Source organism: Bradysia coprophila, unplaced genomic scaffold (genome assembly GCF_014529535.1).
Source record: "Bradysia coprophila strain Holo2 unplaced genomic scaffold, BU_Bcop_v1 contig_358, whole genome shotgun sequence".
NCBI classification, from domain to species: Eukaryota; Metazoa; Arthropoda; class Insecta; order Diptera; family Sciaridae; genus Bradysia; species Bradysia coprophila.
The window spans coordinates 3023223-3046238 of NW_023503616.1; the positions used below are offsets into that span (position 1 = coordinate 3023223).

Here is a 23016-nt window from a genome sequence, read left to right on the forward strand (position 1 = left end):
CAGTATACTATTTCATAAAATATTTCTCGTTGTTTAGGTATGCTTGGCTTTGATTAAAAATCAATTCCTCTATTCAGAAAATATTAAATTTTTTTTTGTCAATAATGTGGCCCTTAGATTTGCAACGTGATACGGTCGAATTGAAATTCTCGCAACCAGTATAATCGTTAATGTACACTTTTTGTGGTTGAAAATTTCCATGAAAAAGTTTATACATCTCTTATGAAACCGTCTATACTTTGTGCTGTGCAGCATATGGCATATGAAACTCATTTGATGGTAAGAAATGAGAACATTTTCAAAACAATCGAAACGGAGTTTCAGTTATGTTCAAACATTCAGTTTGTGCCGACGTGAAGCGAACAGCGGCCTTTATGTAACCGTCAATAAAATAATAATTCATAACACAGTCCAGGAGGGAGCACATCAGTGTCACCCCAAATTATATGTTGTATTAACTTTAATCTATGCCAATATCAAGACTGAAATTTAGTTATAGTGTGTCGTGAGATCGATTTTAATGTTATCCTTGAGACAAAAACATAATTTAAGAAAAAAACCTTTTCTCCGTCATTCAAAGAGTAATTTTTTTTGTTCGCAAACACAAAAAAAGTGAATTCGAATCGATTTTTCTATTTCAATCACATGCTAGCGCAGAAATTGATTTCAAAGTGCATTTTATGTTAGTGTTGCATGTTTAACAAAATAATATGATTTGATGAACAAGTTGTTCGGAATAATATAGCGCGCAAGTGAAAAATAAAAAAAATAAATTGCGGATACCTCCCATTTATGGATTAACAGCAATTCATGCACAACGTTACGTACAATATCTATCTGAGTTGAACGGACACCGAAATAATTTCAGAAAATTCTCATAAAAGGTATGGTTGTATTATGTTAAATTACAAACATTTATTGCTATTAAATAATTATTTGAGTGCATAATTTGTGAAAGCAGATCAATAATTAGAAAGCATTTTCGTTAAATTGTTTTATTGTTTATTTCAACTATCCATATGTGTAGATGGTTTCGTTTGCTGAGTGACGTTTACGATATCTGTGAACGAAAGTCTAAATTTTGGGATGATCATCCTCATTGTTTTGCATATTCTTCACTTAACAGTTCTCTGAATGAATTTCATAGACATCGCGCAACCTTCAACCGAATAGTTTTTTACCTGTCTGCATATGTAAAACTTTTCTGGAAAGTTTTCATAATCGAACATAGAATATGAAATACATACGTATGCATGCATTAACCTACGGAAACACAATAGAGGGGTTGCTATGGGCAACATTATGGCCTTTTATTTGTACTTTCATTGAAAGCAGCAAATAGGACCTATAAGCTAGCGACAAATGATGAATGGAATACAGGCACAGTAACTTTTACAATAAAACGATCGAAGTGTTTGTATGTTTGAGCCCTAACAATTAATAGAAAATATTTTAGATTTTCTGAATTTTCTGGTATGTTTAATGACCATTGGTCATCCACTTCTTTCGATCTGAGTAATTTCAATACAAAATCTTTTACTTCATTTGTCTCAACGACGACAATAATAAGGTATTCTCTTATATAACGGAATGGGTGTATATTGACGTGCAAGATTTTGTATCAAACACTACGAGAAACTTTGCAAAAAATGTAGTAGCAGATTGAATGATTTTGTCGAGGATTTTGTAGCTATGTGCTTGTCGTTTCATAAAAGTACCTTTTTCGATTTCTTGGAAATGATTTCTCTACAACAAAAATAATCCTGCAGAAAAGAGACCTATTTGAAGCAATCAACTACATTTCAATTTTGTTCAAATTTAATGCTGAACAAGGTGTTATGGATGCTGTGATTTGATTATAGATCTACATCTCCCCTTCAATCACGGCACTGCCGTCAACTGCAAGATTACACGTTTGATTGCAAGGGTCTTTTATTATGTTGTAAACAACATACAATATAATTGAACATGCGCTTGAAGTGTACTTGTTCGTACATTTTTTTATTAGAGCATGGATTGTTGAATGAATGTTTTTCATCGGAGGCAGGCAGGATTAGTAAACATTTTGTGTGGAATATTTTCGTAGCCAAATATATTAAAGGCAGATTTTACTCGACAACAGCTCTTTGTCTTGGCAATTTTCCCCACAGATTGTTTATTTATTCTGCATCTCTTCGGAAAAATTTATTTAATAATCCAGTCTGCGATAAAAATATGTACGAACAATGAACAAGCCCACATCAAACGCATGCTCAATTATATTTTATGTTGTTTATAACATAATAATAAGATCCCTGCAATGGAATATGTTATCTTTGCAGAGTTGACGGCAGTGTCTATTTTTGTGGGGGAGACTATATGTATAATCAAATCACAACATCGAACATCTCGTTCAACGCAAACCTTATATAAAATTGAAATGTAGATGAATAACATAAAATATATATATTTCCTGCAGGATATTCGATGATGTTACCTATGCAATATGGTGCCGTAGGGAAATCGTTAGCAATAGATTGAAAAATAAATTTAAATAAATAAAATTGCCAGCACGGCAATCGGAAACGAACATGAGCTACGATCTGATGGGATAGAAAAATTCATGTTACAGCGTAAATGAAGTAAAATACTTTTGCGTCATCCATAAATGTAACTTTCAACTTTGGTCATAAAATCTTTAAAAAAAGTGGACTATATTTATGAGCTTGGCCTGTTCAAAATATTTGGGTCAAAAGAAGTAATAGATTTCTTGTAGTCTTTGAAACATTTCGATTTCCATTAAACAGGCCTAGTTTTCCATGAGGTGTACCGTGTACAATCGTTCAACATCTCGGTAACTCAGGGACTGTTTATGAGGAATCGGATTTCTCAAAAATCTCAAAAAATTCTCAAATTTCTCAAAAATTTCTCAAATTCTTCAAAGTTTAAAACTTGGTTTAACAATGTAATTTTATGTGAAGACAGACATAAAAGTAACCAGAGAACTCGTACAGTCGAAAGAGAGTAAGAAGAAGTAATTAAAGCCTTCGATATTAATTTTTCAAGTATTTATCAATCTAGCTGTCTAAATCAGTTCCAAAAACGTTTAAAATATTGTCTACATTGTTAGACACGTAACAAAGTTAATTTTCCTAAATTTTATTCAGAAGAATTAGAAAAATATTTTGTAAAACATTGAGAAATTTAAAGAAATATTTCTCAGATTTCTCAAAGAATTCTCAAAATTCTTAAAAAATTTCTCAAAAATAGTCCCTGCCGGTAACCTGTCAGACACAGCTATTCATCTGTTATCGATAATGACGACAAAAATAATAACAAGCTCTGGGTAATACAGTCATTTATATAGTAAAATGCATGTTAAAACATTGAAGTACAAGATTTGAAATCAACTGATTTAAAACACTTTGATCGATGGAAGTAATAGACCCGATAATAATACTGATCATATGCTTGCCGTCTGGAACAGGTTGCATAAGTTCACACTTACTGTGGAAATCGATGATTATGATTAATCAATACGAAGTTAATTGCAATTCAATCTAGCCATTCCAATGAAGTCTTTGATTGTTTCTAGTTTTCTCAGTTTGTCTTAACTACAATCAAGATTTTGAATTTGTGTGGTCTGTTTATACACAATATCAATTTATTTTCACAAGAAACTTACACCGCAACAATATATTAGCTAGAAGAGTAAATCTAATAAATAAGTCTAAATCGTAAATATTAGGCCAATGTTCTAATTTTATACCGCAGCAATAACAAGAGAGCGCCATAATTATCCATCGTAGATGTCAATATCATTATTAAGAATAATTGTTGGCATCCACGAAATATTCCTATTCCTATTCGTGTTTTTATAAACATCTTACCAATGCAATAACTCATGTCTTTTTTTACGTAGGCTAACAGTATCATGCTGAATCAATTGTGTGGCTTTATAAAATTATCCGCTATTTTGTTCCGCGGTTTGATAGATGACATACGTTACACTTTTGTGCATTCAATTTAAAATATTAGCTACACTTCAGTTTGATTGACTTTATTCGTGATTATGGTTTTCTAATGCAACTAAATCTAAATTTCTCTTATGAATGGCTGCTATAACGATCTGAAATCCATTGAAACACTCTATAAAAAACCCTTTTTTATATCTTCGGTTTTCATGGCATGTAGTAGCGCAAACATTTTAAAGAGCACCGTTATTATCATACGATACAACCACGCAACATGGGTATGTATGCCAGCAAAACTCGCTTTTACCAAAAAAAAGGTCCGCACATTGCGTTTCATTTATTTGCATATATGCGAACTGTATCAAGAAACATCATATGCTCGATGTTTTCAATGTTTTTATGGTGCGTCGAGCGTTGCATTTATTTATGGGTAGCACCGTTCGAATACCCACATAACTCGTGAAAAGACCAAATCTAAAATAACCGACAACATTCTTTATTGCGATTAAAAATGTCTTTTGGTGGGTTTCGCTTTCAGTGCTCCTTTCTTTTTGTGAATTTATTTCTTCGTTTATTTCTTTTCGCGTTGTAGTGCATGTGTTCTCGAGCATTAGTAAACATTTGGTCGCTGAGAATGTCACTTAGATTCCGATGATGGCGAAAATATCTTTCCGTTTAGTAAATTTAGAATGAAATTATGCAAAAAGGAAATCGGGAATTTATTTTTGGTTTTGGATTTTTGTTATTGTGGTCATGGGAAATAACTCAATTAATTATTTCATGCGATCTCTTGTCGAGTTATAAGAAGTGTAATTACTTCAACACACACAGATTTCAGGTATTTATAACGAACAATAGAATTATCTCAGCAACATGTTATATCAAGGCGGCAGCTATAATTAATTTCATTTGTTTAGCTTGCACTCACAATTAGTACATCCGCTATCAAAATGCAAAGATCTTTTCATCAAGTTTAAAGATTAAACTTTACTCATTTGGCTTAATTAGTCAGATGGTTCTTGGGACTATTTACTATTTACTAAAAATACGATCTCCGGTTAATACGGGTACTATTAAGTGTCCATTCCACTCAACAAAAAGTACTCCATGAGAGAGGCGTGAGAGAGCCGGCTGTCAAATAAACAAAGAAAAAATTGAATTTTGCTCTCACATGGAGTACTTTTTTGGTAAGAGAAAAGATTAAAGTAATAGATTCTATGTCGAACACAATGAAATACTCGGAACAAAAGAACGAACACATTGTAATAGATTACCATTTGCACAATGATCAAAGAATTTCTCGCTCCAAATTGTCGCATATCTCTACTCTATCAGAAAAAATCGAGTGTAGTGTTTAGTGATGATTGAAAGAGAAGTAGAATTGATCCAATTAATATTATGTTGAAATCGAGGTTGAAATATTCAAATTGTAAATTTATTGTAGAAATTGCTTCATCTAGAGTTCTCTCTACAATCATTTATTTATTTATACCGATTCGCTGTGCACCTTTATATATACCACATGCTTCACACGGTTGATAAATGTATAAATTAACTAAACCATAAGTCAAATGTACCGAATAAATCAACAATAAACAAATTTTCAACGCGTAAAGTGCAACGGACGTTTGTGAGGAGATGTTTTGGGAAAAACTTACACAATATCATCAGTACCACATTATAAACAGTCGGCTTACAACGTCTATCTGTATTTTCCGTGTAAATATACCATTTGTATATGAGGAACTTTTTTATTTTCGCTCTGACACCATTAATTTGAAATGAAAAACGAAATTTTTGTTGTGATTATATGGTTTTTTATGTTGGTAAAATAGTTAAGCAATGGAAGAATGTTTATTGTTTGCATAGAGGTTGTAATTTCGAGACTTTCGTGACACTATGTCGTTAAATTTATAGAAACATATTTTTAATGCTGCTGAATTATATGGTAGTAGCAAACGAAATAAAAGAAAATTAAAATATAAATTCTACAAAAAGGACAATACATTCGAATTACAATGCATTAGCAGAAATATTCGAGTAAATTTTGATTTTTTTATGAACCACTTACATTTTACGACTGTTAGCTGATTTTTTTTATTGCCAAAGCGATGTTCGCTAATATAATTTAAATCTTGGACAATTACAAAGGTTATAAACCCGCAGTGAAATAATTACCGATAATAATTAAACAATTTCGGTGTGCCGATCTAGCAACAGCTGGTTTTGTATCAACTGGTGTCTATTTCATTGTTAGTACGGTCTGCATTTATCGTTTGTTACCCGCCGCACACGCATATAAAGAGAACAGCAAGATAAACACAAAGTAAACAATCGTTACAATGTTCACCAGCTGATACAAAACCAGCTGTTGCTTGGACGGCACACCGAAATTATTTAATCATTGTAATTCAACGACTTTTTATTTGATGTACAGTAAATGTCAACCGGATTTGAAATTCTAATATTTCTGCAGCTGTTTCACCAGCTGGTCTACTAATACCATCTTTGTGACTATGAAATCCGTATAAGCAGTATTTTAGTATTGGTGGACCAGCTGTTGAAACATCTGAAGCTAACTGAAGTTGACAATAACTGTATCAAAATGCTGAAGCATTTTAAAGTATTTTAAGTATTTTCACCGTGAAGGTGTGATGGCACAGTTTTGTTCAAATCAAGAAAAATTCAGATCAAGGGCCTAATATTACAGTTTTATCATTTGCTGCGATTTTAATGATTGTATTTGAAAATGCATGACTCTGCGATATTTTGTTTTGTGTTTGCTACTAAAAAATCTCAGATTCCATTACTCTGCAAACGCCCCTCAATTGCAATTTATCGCGGTTGTTCGTACTTATTGCAAAACAGTTTTTATCATTTCTTAAATAATATTTTCAAATTCAACCAGTACATAATTAGAAAATCCAACAAATGTTCGTCGTAAACCATTCATTTGTTTTTAGTTCATTCGATTTGCGTATGAATTCACCATCTGCCAAGTAATAAAATGCAATCTTTTATGTTTAACTAGATTGTCCCCGGAGGAGCTACAAAATAATCTAACGATATAACAGTACATTCATAACTCATTGTACAATTTAGAAACAATTTAAAAACGAACCGATAAAGCATAGTGAGTGGTATAGAAAGTTCTTTAATATCGGCACAGAGATAAATTCGTGCAAGATTGCAAATATTCGCTGAATTAAAATAAATGCATAATCTGTTCGGGAGATCGCTAACGTATTTCGTGGTCGGTTTCTTTATACAAAAATAAACGGAGACATTAAAGTCCTTAGCATTAGATACTCAGAAAGTTCATTGCTTTGTGTTTATCTCAAAATCCTCGCAACACTTGATCGTATCGCCACTTTTCGCGAATCATCAAGAATTTGCCTTCAGTTCGTAACAATTCATTGAATATTTTTTGCATGATGCTTTCATCAATTAGTGTTCGGTATCTAATGCAATTAGACCGAAAATCTTTAAAAAAAAATTAAATATTCAAACATGTAAGTTAACGTGTCTTGTGTGTTTACTCTTTGGCACTGTATTTTTTTTTTCGAATATCCGTTTAGTTTTGGTATGATCCGGACAACAAAGACCAGTCATATTCACATATTCAGTGTGAAAACATCTACAAAAAATACAGTTGCGAAATCTAACTCCACTAACTTTAAGCTGGATCGTAGATGATTTCCCATCTTTATGCAACAAGAATATAAATTTCCAACGACCTTCAGCGTACGAATCTGAATAAAACATGAAATCAGTAGAGTGCAACGGATTGCAATCTAACAAATTCTTTTCTTCACACACAATAACTTCTAAACAAGCTGCACTTGCAACTTGAATTACGTTTTAAATGCACCATCGAAATCAGGTACACAATTTGCCATCAAATGACTCATTATTTTACGTTGAGATATCAGATGTTTGAATTGGATATTTTCAGTGCAAGTCACTTTGGATCATTATGGATAAAAGTGGAAAATTTATTGCTGCAGTCTAGTTGTGTAGTTGTTGGATGTGATGTCGAGCGACCCGACCATATATATTAGTTGATTACCATTAATTTATGGTTCATTGTCTACTAACGTGTCTAGAGAAGGTTGAGTAATAATACGTACAGTAAAATTAAAGCTAACGATGGATGACTATGTAACTACATTTAAAATTGACAATTTTCAGCGGTCGAAATTTAATGGTCTCGTTTGATCGCGTTTTCATCTGTCCATATTCAATGTTAGTAAATATTTCAGATTTAATTTGGGTTTTAAGCAGTGGCTATTTTTAGGAACACATGTTCCCACATTTGTCGACGTTTTCTCCATTTTTTAGAGAAACTGCGGGAAAATTTAAGAAAATGTTTTCCCAAAAATAGTCCCTGGTTTGAAGACATGAATCATAACTACTGTTGAGCGAGGGTTAAGCTCAAAAATTATATTTCTCGATTAGGTTTAAAGACAAGGTACTGGTCATTCAAATAGTGCGTTGGCTCTTTAGAGTCCTATCCGTTTTGACAAAAAGAAGTGTACATTTGCATACTGGCATACTACAATATAGACACTGACTTGGAAAATAGTTGAGTTAAATCCGAGCATTTAACGAAGGCAAACATTTTGTTTCCCAGAGGATCCAAAAACAGACTTATTGAGTGAACACTATTTGAATTGCTTCTTCTTAAAATCGATATTTCCACTGACTTATTCATAAAGCGAGTGAGTATCTTTTCATTTCACTATGTCTTTGTGGCCAAAAATACAATACCAGAGAATGCAGAAATATTTTATCCCCATGTCTGGCGACAACCAGTCTTCTCTTTATAATGGAAACAACAACAGCTAAAGAAAAATTCAATTAAGATAAAACTGTGTGCAAAATAGAACTCGAGTTTATGATAATAATTGGGACCTATACACTATCTACACACATTGTAGAGAGACATTTTAATACCATGAAGAATTGAACTGGTACACGTTAATAGCAAGTATATATGTACTTACATATACGACGTGGAACAGAGAAAAAAACTTCTTAATTGACCTTCACGCATCAAAAAAGTCAGATCATTTCTTTCTCATTGCCATTGTTAATAAAAAATATGAATAAAATGAGAAAATGAGGAGATATAATAAATAAAAGATTGTGTTTCCACTTTTTTTAGTATTGAAAACAAGTAATTTGCCTTTACATTCACATTTTTAATGCCATCAACAATTTGCTTATTAAATTGTAATTTATGAAAGACTTGTCTATTTTCGAAAAAGAAAAAAAAATTGTCGAGATTATGGTACAGAAATGATTTTAATCTCAAAAGCTTTTAAGTTTCGGTTAATTAAGTAATCTCATTTTGTTCATCATGCCCATTTGGTAGATAAATTGATTAAAAATTGGTCTGATGGAAATAGAACTGATTTTGCGTTAGTATATGAGGTTCCATTTAATCGTCGTCTCCCACTTATCCAATAACGTACATGATAAATTAAACGCAAAACCCATAACTCTATGCACAAAACAAAGATACACCTTTATTGAAACGAACTCTCTTTCATAACATCAATTACAAATCACTTGTGGACAACATTTCGGATAATTCTTCGTAAAGTCAGGCTTAGTAACTGTGCATCCTGGTGGTTGACCAGTAGGAGCGCATCTGTCGATAAAATACGAAATAAATGAATAGTTTCGTTTAGTAAGCAATATTATTACTTACGTTGAACCGACAAAGCTAAAGTCAGGTTGACATTGTTGCCATTTACATCCCTTTAAGCTGTCCACTGATTCTCCTACTTGAACTGGTTGTTTTGATTCTTGATCATAGCATTGTCCAGGATAATCTGCAGTAAGGTAGATTCGGGTCGAGTCTGTAATTTTATGACAAAGAGAGATATTTACTCACCTGGATGTTGGTATGGAGCTGTTAGAAATTGTGCTCCACTAGCAATGTATACGAAAGCAACGACAATTAGACAGATGATTTTCGACAACATTGTCTTGGAATTATTATTCTTATGGTAAAGAAAACGTTCACAATAATTTCACTATGAAACAAATCCTCCTAATGGTCTACGTTGTATGACAATCACTGTTTAAAAGAAGTGAAGACTTATATAAGAATCTTAGCTATGCAAGTCTAAGTACAAATTCAAAAACCAGTTATTTTTACTTAACCGGTTTATCCGCAGTGTCACCTCAATTTTAATTGATTTTCTGGAATCATTTCGGTATCGTCGAGGGTCATCAAATGATGTGGTCATAGCAGCACCGTGAATCGTTAAATGTTCCATATACAAATACCTTAATTATTATATGCGTAGCATACAACTTAGATAAATAAACACTTAGCACATAGCCGTCTTTAAGAAATGAAACTATTGTCTGACATAATTTGTTTAATAATTTTATTATTGAACGTAATTAAAAGTTACTGACAGCTTTCTATCTTTTTCAATAAATTTGATGGCAAATTGATGGGTACCATTTTTACGAACAAAATCTTGGTCATAAGTGCTCCAGCTCCACGTTATTTCATAAGAGATTCCAATGATCGAATCAATATATGGTATCAAAGAAGGATGGAACATTGTTGTACGAATTAAATCACAAAAGAGAGGCAAATTCTTTGTTGTCAAATGGAAAGCTCTTTAAATGGAAATGGTTATCTAGGTCAGTCAAGGTTATATTGATTAAAATGACTAGACCATGAAGATGCAAATAAAGAGAAAATTAAACATAATTTTTACTGAAAAGTTTTCAAATTAAAAATAATTGTTTAACATGTCGGGTCATCATAATAATATTTGCTTACACGGGCTGTAGCTCGGAATAATACCAAGCTATATAATTACTCCACGATCATATAATTTGGTTCTGATTTTGAAAGTTTTTTTTTCACACTCAATTTTATTAAAACGTTTCTTAAGTGAGGTAACGTAATATCGAATCGAAATTAAGTTTGAAGTGTTCACTGTTCCGCTAGGAAAGCGTAAATATATGTTTATATAAACGAAGTTAAATTAAACAGACACAGGTCAATCGAAATTCAATTAACCTATGAAATGCGATAGTGTGCAAGAAAGAATAAATTGGAATGAGCGAATGAAGTTTTTAAATGGAATCGAGATTGATTTAAGATTTATCGATTTCTGGTAAGAGGTTACGTACTTTTATAAAATTTTGTGGCACTTTATTTAAAGGTCTATTACAGGAGGTCCGCAACAATTCCTATTTTAGAGAATTAAAATTCTCAAAGGCTCTTGAAATTGTCGAATAGGTTTTTTGAATTATTATTATATTGAAAATAGGCAACTAACAAGGGCATATGGTCAACTTTACTTTACACCATCTACTCTCACAGGTTGACAAAAACCCATAAACAAACAAAAAGCGAATTTATTTTTGGTTGAAAATAAACCTGAAATTTTCTTACTCATTGCATTAGAACGAACAACCTTGACTGTACACAACATTTTCCACTAAAAAATGTATGTGCACGCACATTTATGTAGTTAGCTGTTACTAACAGAACTTTATCCGCACGAAAAAAAACTTTATCCAAAAAAAAGAAACGTTCCAAATTTCATGCATTCCACTATTTAAAAATTTATTCAATCGAAGTGATAGATACTCTGATATATTGCTTCCTTTGACATACTTAATTTTCGATCTTTCGCAATTTAAAGTAAATTTTTCAAAAATTTTTGTAACAGTCTCAGAAACGCTGAGAATAAATGCATCAATTTGTCAGACGTATGTAGCTGTACTATAAACATTGTTTTGACTGGTGAATGCTTATTCATAAGTGGACTCATATTATAGAAGAAAAAAAACGTTTCTTATGTGAGGCACGTTTCTAATTATAAAAGTGTCAGACACCATTTCATGTGAAGATTTACATGAAAAGAAAGAACGAAAGAACTTAAATTAAACAAACAAGGCGTCAAAGGTTATGAGGTTACATTATGTTATATTGTAGGAGATTATTAGTTACAGTTTTTCATTTTTATTATTATAAAAAATCGTTATTTAAATGTCAACTCTTCACAAAAAAATAAAATAAAAACAGGATGTTGCGAATTTATAAATTTTTTATCGTTAAAATGGCAAAATGTGTAAACAGGAATCATTTATATGTGCTACACACCCACATACTGTGTTTCTTAATTTGAAATTTGATTTTACCGATCATATCCATTTTGGGAAGCATTTATTGATCAAATTTGGATTCCGACAACAATATTAATTATCCTCTTTTTGAAAGGCGGTGTTTCGATTTTTTGTAATTTACGACGAAGAAACCAAACTAACACGTAACCTGTCACATACGGCTATTCATATGCTATTCGAAAAAAATAATTACCAGCTTTGCGTAATATGATCCTTTATATAGTGAAATGCCTGCTAAAAACAATTGAAGTACAAGATTTGAAATCGACCGATTAAAAATACTTTGATCGATGGAATTAATAGACCTACTTTCGTAGAAGAGTTTTTAACCCAGATTGCAACTCATATATTAGACCGAAATTACTCCAGATGAAGATGACTCCCAATATCCACTCACTTTCATTTATTTTACATTCAACACGTGCTTGCTTTTGATTTTTAAGTTAAAGTTCTTCTCTGGTTTGGCTACTTAAAAAAATACATTCGTACCAGATGCGTGTACAAGAAACCGAAATGCATTTGTTTTTGTATTTAAAAAACAATCTATTGTAATTCGTGACTTCCGCCGCTATTATTTAATTTAAATATTGTTAACATTTAAATTAATATATATGGGCCGTACAATGCATATGTATTCCAATATCTATGCAGTTGATGTGTGATGCTTTTGTCATTTTGTCATCACTTTTTATTTATTTTTCATTGGACTTTTTTTTTCATTCGCTTATATTACCATAATAAAAACGAAATGATGCGTAGACGATTGGTTGTTGTATTTTGTAACAATTTCCTTCTGAAAATATATTTGGTTAGAACCATCAGTGATGTCACATTTTAATTTGGTTTCTGGATTGTAAATCAAAAATATTTCTGTTCTTTCATTTTAAAAAAAGAAGAAATTATTTCCATTTCCACACAGAGACTTTTTTACGATCACGATTCTCTAATTTTGTGTTTGCAATTGTTTCTTAAATTAGTTTATTGAGATCGACGCAAAAATATCGTTCTAATTATGGTACGAAAAACTCATGACAAAGGAGAAAACAAATTTCTCGTCATTACAAATTATAGTTCATAATAAAGTCATATTGTTCAACAGATAAGATACAATCTTTCACACTTTAACTTTATTAATTAATTATACCAAAAATAAATAATTATCCGGAGAAGAAACCTTTCCTTAAATAAGATTTTTGTGTTTTGTTTAATTTCATTATATTCGCCTACGGCTTCGGCCTCCTTGTGCTCGTTATCTTTTTCCTTATCTATTTTTGTTTTCATTTTCATAGCAACAATTAACCTACACGAAGGGTTAAAAATTTCTTATCTACACAGAGGGTGAGTTTGGGTAAGGCCGACGACGCTACTATTTGAAAACCTCTGTGTGCAAACTCTTTAACAAAATCACTGTTAGAACGTTTGAAGCGAATAGTCATGTTCGCGATGATAATCCCTGATACCAGACATTAATTTTTATAACTCAATCCATTAAAATAAACGTGTTTCAGCGAACATAGCTATTTATAATCGCATGGTTTTTAATCGATACAATATATTTCGTTGCATTATAAACGGATTGCCATGTGAAGTACGAAAAGCATGTGTAGTATTATAACATACAAATGTCCATGTCCATATTTCGACGGGACACTGCATGCATTAATAAAAATGTCAAGTAATTTGAAACAGGTAAAACAAGATATTGTTTAACAATTGCATTAAAATCGGCGATTAATTGTTTAACTGTTTGCAGTATAAATAATCGTTGCATAAAATTTAACTACAGCTCGTTGGTTATTTTCATACCATACTTGATGATGTGTCATTAACGTCCGCATTAAATCGGATTTGATGGGGTCATGATCTTGATATTGATAATTATCTGAACTTTTGAGTTTTGTGTAGAATGTCGATCAAAAGTTGATTGCGTTAAGTGTCACTTTATTGTACAGACTTGACAGCCGAGACTCTTTTGACTTCCAATCATCGTATATCAATGCTACATTCCTTACATGGAAGAAAAATATGAACTTTTAATCCATTTTCCCATTACTCAGTCAAGGACGAATGAGATCGTTTTAACGTTTCGTTTTATTTGTTCGAATTAAAGAGATTTCGACAGATTTCCTAAATGAAACGTATTAGTCCGAGGTGAAGATTTTTTGATCTTGGATAAAGTATACATTTCCGACGTTCGTAAAACTGTAATGATTCAACCAAACTTTGAGGTTGAAAACTTGACAAATCTTGAGCTTACAGCGAATGTAGTGTTTAATTCTGGTTCAATTTATCATCAACAACATCATAAATAGGACAACATTTTGCGGTTCGTCACAGAGTTTTTAGTTACTTGGAACCAATATCAAAATGCATCATGATGTTCTATAAATGTTGTCATGACTATCAACAAATCAAAGTCGTATGCTTTGTAACATTATACACACATTTGAAGACAGGTAAAGAACTTCCGCTGCTGACACAAATATCAAGAAACTGGAAGATATACCGTCTTGACGCATCATTATAATATAAATATCATTTCAAACCAATCAACAGAATATCATCAAACTTATAATGCACGCACTGTTATACTATCCAACAGCATGAAATTTTACTTTAAAATATTTTCATGATGTTATTCGGTTCAACCATAATAATACACATGGTAAATTTTGTTTTTATTAAGTTTCGGTATCAACTCATATGTTCTACTCGACTGGTAACTGCTACGACATATGGGTTTTTTCATCTCGCATTTTTATTTATTTGTTTTCTGGATCATCGTGTACAAAAAGAGATTATGTTTTTTATGCATTTTTATCTGAAATGTTTTTTTTTATCCAACTGGCATATTATGTTTTTACAGAGAAACTTTGAAATTGATATACCGTTGAACCCGATAATTTACTCGAAATTCTAAGAGGCTGTTTCGTTCATTTTGACTGATAAACTTTTTTAATAGCATTGGATAATTATAAAATTAAATTGTTTGATAAGGAAAGTCGTTTTAACAGTTTTTCTAAATAATTTTTTAGCTCTTTTCTTTTAAAGAGTATATATATAACTTTGACGATCGAACCAACTGTAATGGAATTGAATTTGAAATAACAAACATTTATGACATGGGAATTTGAGGTTTTCGTGTGGAATTAGCAAGTAAAAGAAAATTGGTCAAAGAAATCAAAGAAAAACTTAGAGATTTTTTACAACTTTTTACGAACGGCAAACGGCAAGATGTTCAAAATATCACCAAGTTTTTGGTACAAAATCTTGTACTTCTTTTAACATTCATTTTTATATTCATTTTTACTAACTGCAGGCCATCGTTTATTCTGTCGTCGGTGTATCTAACCAATACCATCTCTAGCAAACAAACTTCGTTTTGACTGTGTCAAAATACTGCCTTATTTTGACAAATTTGACACTGACTGTTTTTATGATGGAGTTGCCGCGCATTTTTTAAGCAATATCGAGATCACACAAAAACACAAATTTTCAACTTCATTTCATTTTTGCACACCAAAAATAGCTATTTTGCTAACATGTGCTAAAAGAAAATTTTGCGCAATAGATGGGAAAATTGTCAACCCGAGGCGAAACCGAGGTTGAAAACACATCCTTTATGTACTGTACAGTTTTACGCTTTCATAGAATGAATATTTACGCACGCAAAATAAATATATGCGCACTACAGTGCATAAAAGACATTACAATCACAAAATATTCACTTTCGAACACCGAAATGGTGAGTCACTATTGGTGACAAGAGACAAAATATTTTCAACACAAAAAAGGACATGGCTGCTCATACTTCATTTAATTTATTTTTTAAAGTGTAAAATTTTCTATTGCAGCCAGCATACACTGTACAGTTTTACCACATTAATTTTCCTAGTTTGTTTGCTAGAGAGGGTATAGATATAACATATGATTAGACGTTTCTCAAAGGTTACAACGTTGATTCAGTCACGGCAGAGTAAAATAAACCAGGCAGGAGCGGTTCATTTTCGAAACGTCAAATAAGGAACGTAATACACTGCATGAAAATGAACTCAAATGAACACTGACATAAATTAAAAAATTTTATTCGAAAAATATATAGAACTACCAGATTATTCAGGTCCCTAGTCAAACAAGCTAGTGCCTGGTTAACTTTACTCTGTCGTGATTCAGTTAAATGAGCTTTAAGTTCCATTTGTCAAAGGATTTATAAAACATTTTCTAATTTTATTATCAAAATGGCCTCGACATTGTATTGAGAACTAAAACTAACCCTTCCATCTATCCAACACCTTTTTTGACCTACCTAACCTCGATTCAAGCAATATTTGTTTTAATTTGTGTCGAATCGTATTCATTGTGGTCATTTGTCGTTGCTTGCGGTTCAGTCCAGTGAAATTATACCTGCCTATTGTTGACTGTAGCATTCAGTATGTGTTTATCAAATTTAATAATCTTATCTATTCGTCATACCAAAATTGAATTGATAAGAAATAAATTTCAATCAAATTTTCCATTTCATTAATTTATAGTGTAGTAACTCACATAACCTGTTATGTGTTGAACTTTCAAAACCATTGTAATTTCCGTTTGCATTAAATATTGAGAAGAGATAACGTCGGCCAGACACGACACAAACGCTGATGCTTCGATTATTTTGAACTGACTTACTTCGTCAATACACATTTCAATATCAAATGCACCTATCACAATAAATTTCTAATTTTTGTACTTCTTATCGATTTCAGGAAAATGCGTCTGAAACAATAATCAAAAAATGGCGTCGCAAGTCGAAACACCTTACACAGAGGAAATTGAATCTCCAAATATCGAAACATCCACATTCGATGCAGCCAAGACAACGATCAACAGTGAACCAGCCGAAAATAAAGACAACAAAGATGTACCCGAATTTAAGAACATTGTGAGAAAATTGTGTTACGGAGATGGAAATGACAGTGGAGTGGAATGTGTGGCTGGCGCTTTACAGCGAGCTCTCAGTAGTAATAGTGGAGGATATGCAAGTAGCGGTGGATTGGATGAAGCCGCCGGTAATGGATCGTGTGCGTCAAGTATGATAAGTTGCTGTTCAGATACTTGTGAACCCAAACCTACAAATATAAATGACTGCACAAGTGAGGTAGGCAGCGAAAGCTCATCGGTTACTGGTATTCCATGTGAGCGTAAACAGTCAGTGATCAAAAAGAAAGTTGCACTTACTGAGCCTAATATAGTAAAGTCAGGCAAAAAGGATGATAATTCAGTTGCCAGATCTCGTTCACGAGCTGCTTCTGCTAACCGAGCTGCAGTATCCGGATCACAAATTATATCGGATAGAGCTAGATCTAGAGATAAAATGACTTCATCAACCATGTCGATATCAAAGTCTGTTACCCCGCAAAATCGATCTACGCCAGTAAAACGGTCACATATTCCCGATTCATTACCAAGTGGCTTAAAGGAGCCTTCTACTCCAGCCATTCAACGTGTTGTTGGATCAAGGACACCATCTTCTTCTCGAAATCGTACACCAGTAACTCCTACAATTGAAGACGGCAGGTGGCCATCTACCGGAACTAAAGCAACGGGAACAGCAAAAGCTAGTCGTGCAGGATCAGCTACTCCTGAAAATATTGTTGTTAAAACGAGAGTTGGCCTGCTCAATTTAGATCTCAAATCACCTACAGCTGACAAATTTGCTACTCTTCCAAGAAGACGCAGAGAAAAGTCGAGTGACGACCTTTGTTCGAACGCTAGAAGTAGCTCAGTGCAAAGAGAGAGAATGACATCATCGGTAGTTAGAAGACAGCAATCGTTGCGAGAATCACCTTCGACCCGTACACTTTCGCTACCCCGAAGAAGTAAAACTATTCCAAGAACGAAAATTTATCATGAAACTACTGTCCAGACAGCAATTACTGGTAAAGACATTGAGGACGCTTTCGGGGGAGTTAAAAAGGACATCAACGTCGAATCCATTGAGACTCGTAATAAGTCTAGTCAGGTGGATATCAGGGACAAGGAAATTGAACTCTTACAAGAGCAAATCCGAAAATTAACTGAAGATTATTCGAACCTACAAGGACAATTAAATGAACGATCTGAGACACTCACCAGTGTTGAGCAACAACTGAACCGAGAAAGAGAGGAAAAACAAGCTATGACCAAAGAGTTGCAGAGCAACACCGAACGTGTCCAGGGACTATTGTCCTTAGTAAAGGTTGAAGCACCCCAAGAAGAAAATGGTGACAGCTTGTTAATGTTGGAATCTCAAATACAACTGTCGGGCTATGAACTGGAATTGAAACAACAAGAGGTCGACAAACTGAACCGTTTCTGTGAGGAGTTACAAAGTGAAATGCACAAATCGGTTAGGGTACATCAGACGTTGCTAGAAGAGAAGGAGTGTGCTGAAAAGGAATCAAACGAATTGCAAGATTTCTTGCATGATGAAAAAGCAGCTCTTGTCGACGCATTGAAAGAAGCAGAAATTGAGGTTGAACGTTTGAAGCAGAGTTATGCCCATAAGGACGTCGACATTGAACGATTGCAAGAAGAATGCAGGCATCTAGTTCGCATCAGCGAACAGAGACGGTACGTAACGAAATTGTAATATTTCTCATTCCTTGACTTACGTAACTTATTTTACCTTTTAGTCAGGAATATTTGGGTATGCAAACGAAGTACAATGCTTTGGAACAACGTAGCAAAGATTTGGTGATTCAACAAAGTTCAGCTGTGTCGGGAGCAACTTTAGCTTTGGCTGGTCTTGGATCCAGATTAGATAGTCTTGTGGAACAGCTTATTGCATCGTACAACATTTCGGAACAAGAACTAGAGGTTTGTTTGTTCAAATTATACAGTTGATCACGTCCCACTGTCATTGTTGTCTCACACCAGTAACCATTCATTAATTTTTGTCAACTAATTTCATAATTTTTGTGTTGCCGCTTTCACTGTTGAATGGTTTTATGTTTTACTCACCTATTATCCGCTTTGTTCGCCTATTTTTTAAATTTGTGCTGATCGAGGAAGGGCACTAAATTAAGCGTCAAATTGAATTCGTTAATGATGATGATGGGATGTAGCTACCCGGTTATAGGATTGGTTCGAATTGTGTAAATGAGTCAAGAAATTAGCGACATGACGAGTCACCACACATTTTGTTAAATTATTGCATTAGCCATTGTTAGAACCATATGCATAGCATACTAACTTTGCTACCATACTAAATACTGAACTATAACTTTTAGAGTTTATCAGCTCTACTACTTGGTTATTCTAGGAATCGTGACAAATGGTTTTTTCCATATAAATTATTTGTCCGATCCCTTTAAACTTTGTACAAACGTTAATCATGCCGCCGATTCAATCTGTTACTTCTTTTGTTAAAAGTACCGCTTAGCTCTCGGTACCAAATTTTGTGCTCCATTTCATTTCATTGAATAAGAGACCACCAGCCTGGGCTCATCGTTAATTTTTATCGTTGTTGTCAATGACAGGTAGCCCGTTTAAAGGCTAATTATCCAATTTGTACAAATCATTTACTAGTTACACAATCATATTCACTATAATTATCCATTATCCATTAATTCATGCCTTCTGAAGATGCGAAAGCGCTTGTTGTGGTAAGTACCTCATGTTGTATCAATCATATCATGGCTGTAAATCTGTTGGGAACAATTAACGACCAGCTAGAACAATATCGCTTGCATGCATTGTTAGCTTTTATCAATTTCATACTTCACCTCACACACAATATTTTTCCAATTGAAGATGCTCCTGTTGATCCTAAAAATCAATCAAAAATTTTGTAAAAAAATATCCTTTTTTAGGACGTAATCTACCACAACGAAGCATATACTAATAGTGGCAATTGTAGTGCTGATGGCAGTCCAGAATTCGAAACGGCAACCGAATCAAAACTATTGAGCGATGGTTCACTATCACCTCAACGTCATCAGTCATTTATCGTTGCTGTAATTAATGCTATAAAAAGTGCTGCTAAGCATACCGTTAACCGGAAGGAACCACCTTCGATTGCGCCCGTATCACAAGCGGACAACGAGTCTGACTCAACGGAAATGTTAGATTCCGAAACCGAACCCTGCTTGATGATGGAAAATGTGCTGGAGGATGTTACGATGCCCGATTCCCATTCGCATAACATGGTATCGTCTACCGGTTTGATGCTATCGTCGCAGATTGACATTAAAACGGATGCGGGTATGGACAGGGAAGAGGAGTCCATCTTCAATTTATCGCAAGCGATAGCCAATCGACAAAAAATCGAACAACAGACGCATTTGATTATGAGGTATGATCAGGATCGAAATTTTCACCAGATTAATTCTGAATCTAAATCTGATAAATTGTTCTTCAGACATAATTCCGAACACAGTACTTCCGACGATATTAGCGTCCATGATTCGATAGCTGAAATGCCGTCAATCGCTGAATATTATTCCGCACAATCATTGGTTGATCAAGTTATTGATGTTGATAATTTGGTAACGAAACTGTTGAAGGTGCTACGCATAATTCAAATGGACAACGACAATTGCGTTCAGCAATTAATTGGTGACAAGTAAGTGCTGTTTCGATTTAAGCAAATGAGTGTCTCAGTGCAACTTCTAAATTCCAATTGTTTTCAGAAATAAATTACAATTAAACAAGGAGGAATTGCTAGAGAAACTTAGAGACTGGGAACTGGTAAATGCAAAATTGAAAACTGAGCTGGAGGATGCATCGCACCAATTGATTGTGAATGGTAGCGATTTGGCCAATAGCAAATTGGAATTACAACGCCATCGAAATGAGATAGATGTAAATTGACTTGAAATTATCAAAATATTCTTCTAAATAACGTATTTTCACTGTCAACAGAGACTTAACATAGACATTTGCAATTTAAGTACACTCTGTAGCCAGCACACCACCAAATCCTTGCAGCACGATGATATTTTGAAGGCACTGAAAGGATGGCAAGAGAATCGTGATATTCCTGAATCTGATCTTATCTCACACATTGTAGCCGCTTGCCAAGAGGTAATTCCATCGTTATCGAAGCTTTTTGTTGAATTGATCAAAATTTTTGTTTTCAATTCATTGCCTCAGATTCCACATCTTAAGGAGCAGCTGTTAAACAAGGAGCGCGAATTAAATGATTTGACTAATAATCAGTCTCGTCCTATGTTCGTCGGTAACTGGAAAGAAGCAGTTATCGAAACAAAGAGGCAGTATGAAGCCATCGATCGGGCGTTAGAGGTACGTAACAATGTAATTCCGTCACAAATGTCGCATCTAAAATTTACGCTTAAATTCCAGACGCTAAACAACATTCAGTCAATGGTTGACGAATGTCCAGCTCTTCGTGAACTCCAACGCGATCTGGAAGAAACTAATTTTCATTCGGCTACCACCATTTCCGTATACACAGCTTCACTGCTAGCAGCTAACTCCAATAACGGACACAATCATTCATCTGCCGATTGCAATGCTAATGCATCTAATAATGGTATTCAATTGACTAATTGCAATGGCGATGCAGCCGGAAATACGATTGATTCAACAGCTTAATGTAGACACATTGAAAATTACGAATTTTCGCCATGATTAATAGAGATTAAGTTTGAGAGAAAGCATGTAAAATATGAATTCGTATTGAAATAAGGTTTAAAAAAATGAGAAAAATTGAAATGTTGTGATTCTAGCAGTAAGAAGAAAATGATAAATAGACGACTCCTGAAAAGTTATGATTTTCTTTCTATTCATCTGTTATTGACAAGGTCTGGGTAATATGGTCCTGTTTATAGTAAGATTAAGATTTAAAAAATTGAAGTACAAGATTTGAAATCGACAGATAAAAATGCTTTGATCGATGGAAGTAATTAGACCCTATTATAATACTGGTCATCTAACAGTCGAGGCAAAATCAAATATCAAACAAAATTTCGATGTCAGTACACGTTCAATCAAGTATAAATACTAATCCCAATGAAAATTACAAAGGAACAAATCGGCCAGTCCACCATCATTTTGTGCAATGACATTTTGTAATGATATTCCCACGTCGCTTCTTCGTTTGTATTTGTACACAAAATCACGCACACGAACAAATTTGGGCCATGTATCAGAAAGCATTATTGAAGGAGTAGATGCCACCAGGAACTGTTATCTTATACTGAAGATAATTCATGTCTTGAACGGTTCACCCAGTAGGTAACAGCAACTCCAAATGTATTTTACTTTTTCGAGTCTTAGTTTATCAAGCGAATAGTTTCTTAGGTGATATGCAGTGACGTCATTACCGATATTTGAGACAACCACAGCTTTCGATGAATTAGCATCCGGAACGTGAATCTGACAAGCGACTTTCATGTTGCTACCGACCTCCGAATTCTCCTGATCATGAAATATCTCATCTTTCTCCTCTTCTTTGCCCTTTGATGGTTACTTGATGACGTTTGGTGAACTGTTCATTCCGTACAGAGTTCATGGTGTCAATTCTTCCAAACAAATTAATCATCAATGCCTTGAGACCGTCTAAAAATTGTAATAGGTCACCAGACAATGAGCTCATTAACCGGTTCATTGAATCCTCGATCCGACTGTAGCAGAGATATGTCTATTGCCATTGTTGCAGTTGCGATAGTACCAATGTATAAAATTTTGTATAAAACCAACTTTTTTTTTGTTGCAAAATGTTTGTAACTCCCTTAAAACTGCTCGAAGAAAGTGATCCAAAAGTTTAAACAGCGTGTGTTGGGTACTGTTGTGAAGGTTAGGGTCTCTTTCTCTTGCAAAAGTAATAAGAAACCTAAAAAATTGAATTAATGAGATTTCCTGCTGTAAAACACTTTACCGAGTTCCATTATTTCATAAAAAATCGTTA

At 33.6% G+C, this 23016-nt stretch overlaps 2 protein-coding genes and 1 long non-coding RNA gene across 4 annotated transcripts; 1 reads left to right on the forward strand and 2 right to left on the reverse strand.

Moving 5' to 3' along the window:
- The first annotated feature begins 322 nt into the window (after positions 1–322).
- On the forward strand, positions 323–21879 carry LOC119081231 (uncharacterized protein PFB0145c-like). 2 transcript variants are annotated; one of them, XM_037189957.1, is made up of 9 exons: positions 324–884; positions 16871–18716; positions 18779–18962; positions 19958–20439; positions 20506–20709; positions 20777–20948; positions 21009–21170; positions 21240–21389; positions 21450–21879. In XM_037189957.1, exons 2-9 carry the CDS (start codon positions 16900–16902, stop codon positions 21699–21701), a joined length of 3423 nt encoding a protein of 1140 aa, XP_037045852.1. In that variant the 5' UTR covers positions 324–884; positions 16871–16899; the 3' UTR covers positions 21702–21879. The 2 variants fall into 2 exon arrangements, with proteins under 2 accessions (XP_037045851.1, XP_037045852.1); XM_037189956.1 differs by having other exon boundaries at positions 323–884; positions 19958–20709.
- On the reverse strand, positions 7604–16660 carry LOC119081233. The gene is made up of 3 exons (XR_005088462.1): positions 16396–16660; positions 12465–12915; positions 7604–7614 (listed from the first exon to the last, which is right to left on the reverse strand). It is a non-coding gene; the product is annotated as an uncharacterized LOC119081233 (long non-coding RNA).
- On the reverse strand, positions 9121–10060 carry LOC119081232 (U-scoloptoxin(16)-Er13a-like). The gene is made up of 3 exons (XM_037189958.1): positions 9856–10060; positions 9670–9793; positions 9121–9609 (listed from the first exon to the last, which is right to left on the reverse strand). Exons 1-3 carry the CDS (start codon positions 9944–9946, stop codon positions 9513–9515), a joined length of 312 nt encoding a protein of 103 aa, XP_037045853.1. The 5' UTR covers positions 9947–10060; the 3' UTR covers positions 9121–9512.
- Positions 21880–23016: the final 1137 nt, after the last annotated feature.

Bases quoted from the DNA above. Each gene is read 5' to 3' on its own strand.
- LOC119081232 (XM_037189958.1), bottom strand. From the start codon at position 9,946: ATGTTGTCGAAAATCATCTGTCTAATTGTCGTTGCTTTCGTATACATT. The intron at 9,794-9,855 runs GTGAGTAAATAT...ACCTTACTGCAG, and splicing joins AGCTCCATACCAACATCCAG to ATTATCCTGGACAATGCTAT. The intron at 9,610-9,669 runs GTAAGTAATAAT...TTTTATCGACAG, and splicing joins TTTAGCTTTGTCGGTTCAAC to ATGCGCTCCTACTGGTCAAC.
- LOC119081231 (XM_037189956.1), top strand. From the start codon at position 16,900: ATGGCGTCGCAAGTCGAAACACCTTACACAGAGGAAATTGAATCTCCA. The intron at 20,949-21,008 runs GTAAATTGACTT...CACTGTCAACAG, and splicing joins GCCATCGAAATGAGATAGAT to AGACTTAACATAGACATTTG. The intron at 21,390-21,449 runs GTACGTAACAAT...CTTAAATTCCAG, and splicing joins CCATCGATCGGGCGTTAGAG to ACGCTAAACAACATTCAGTC.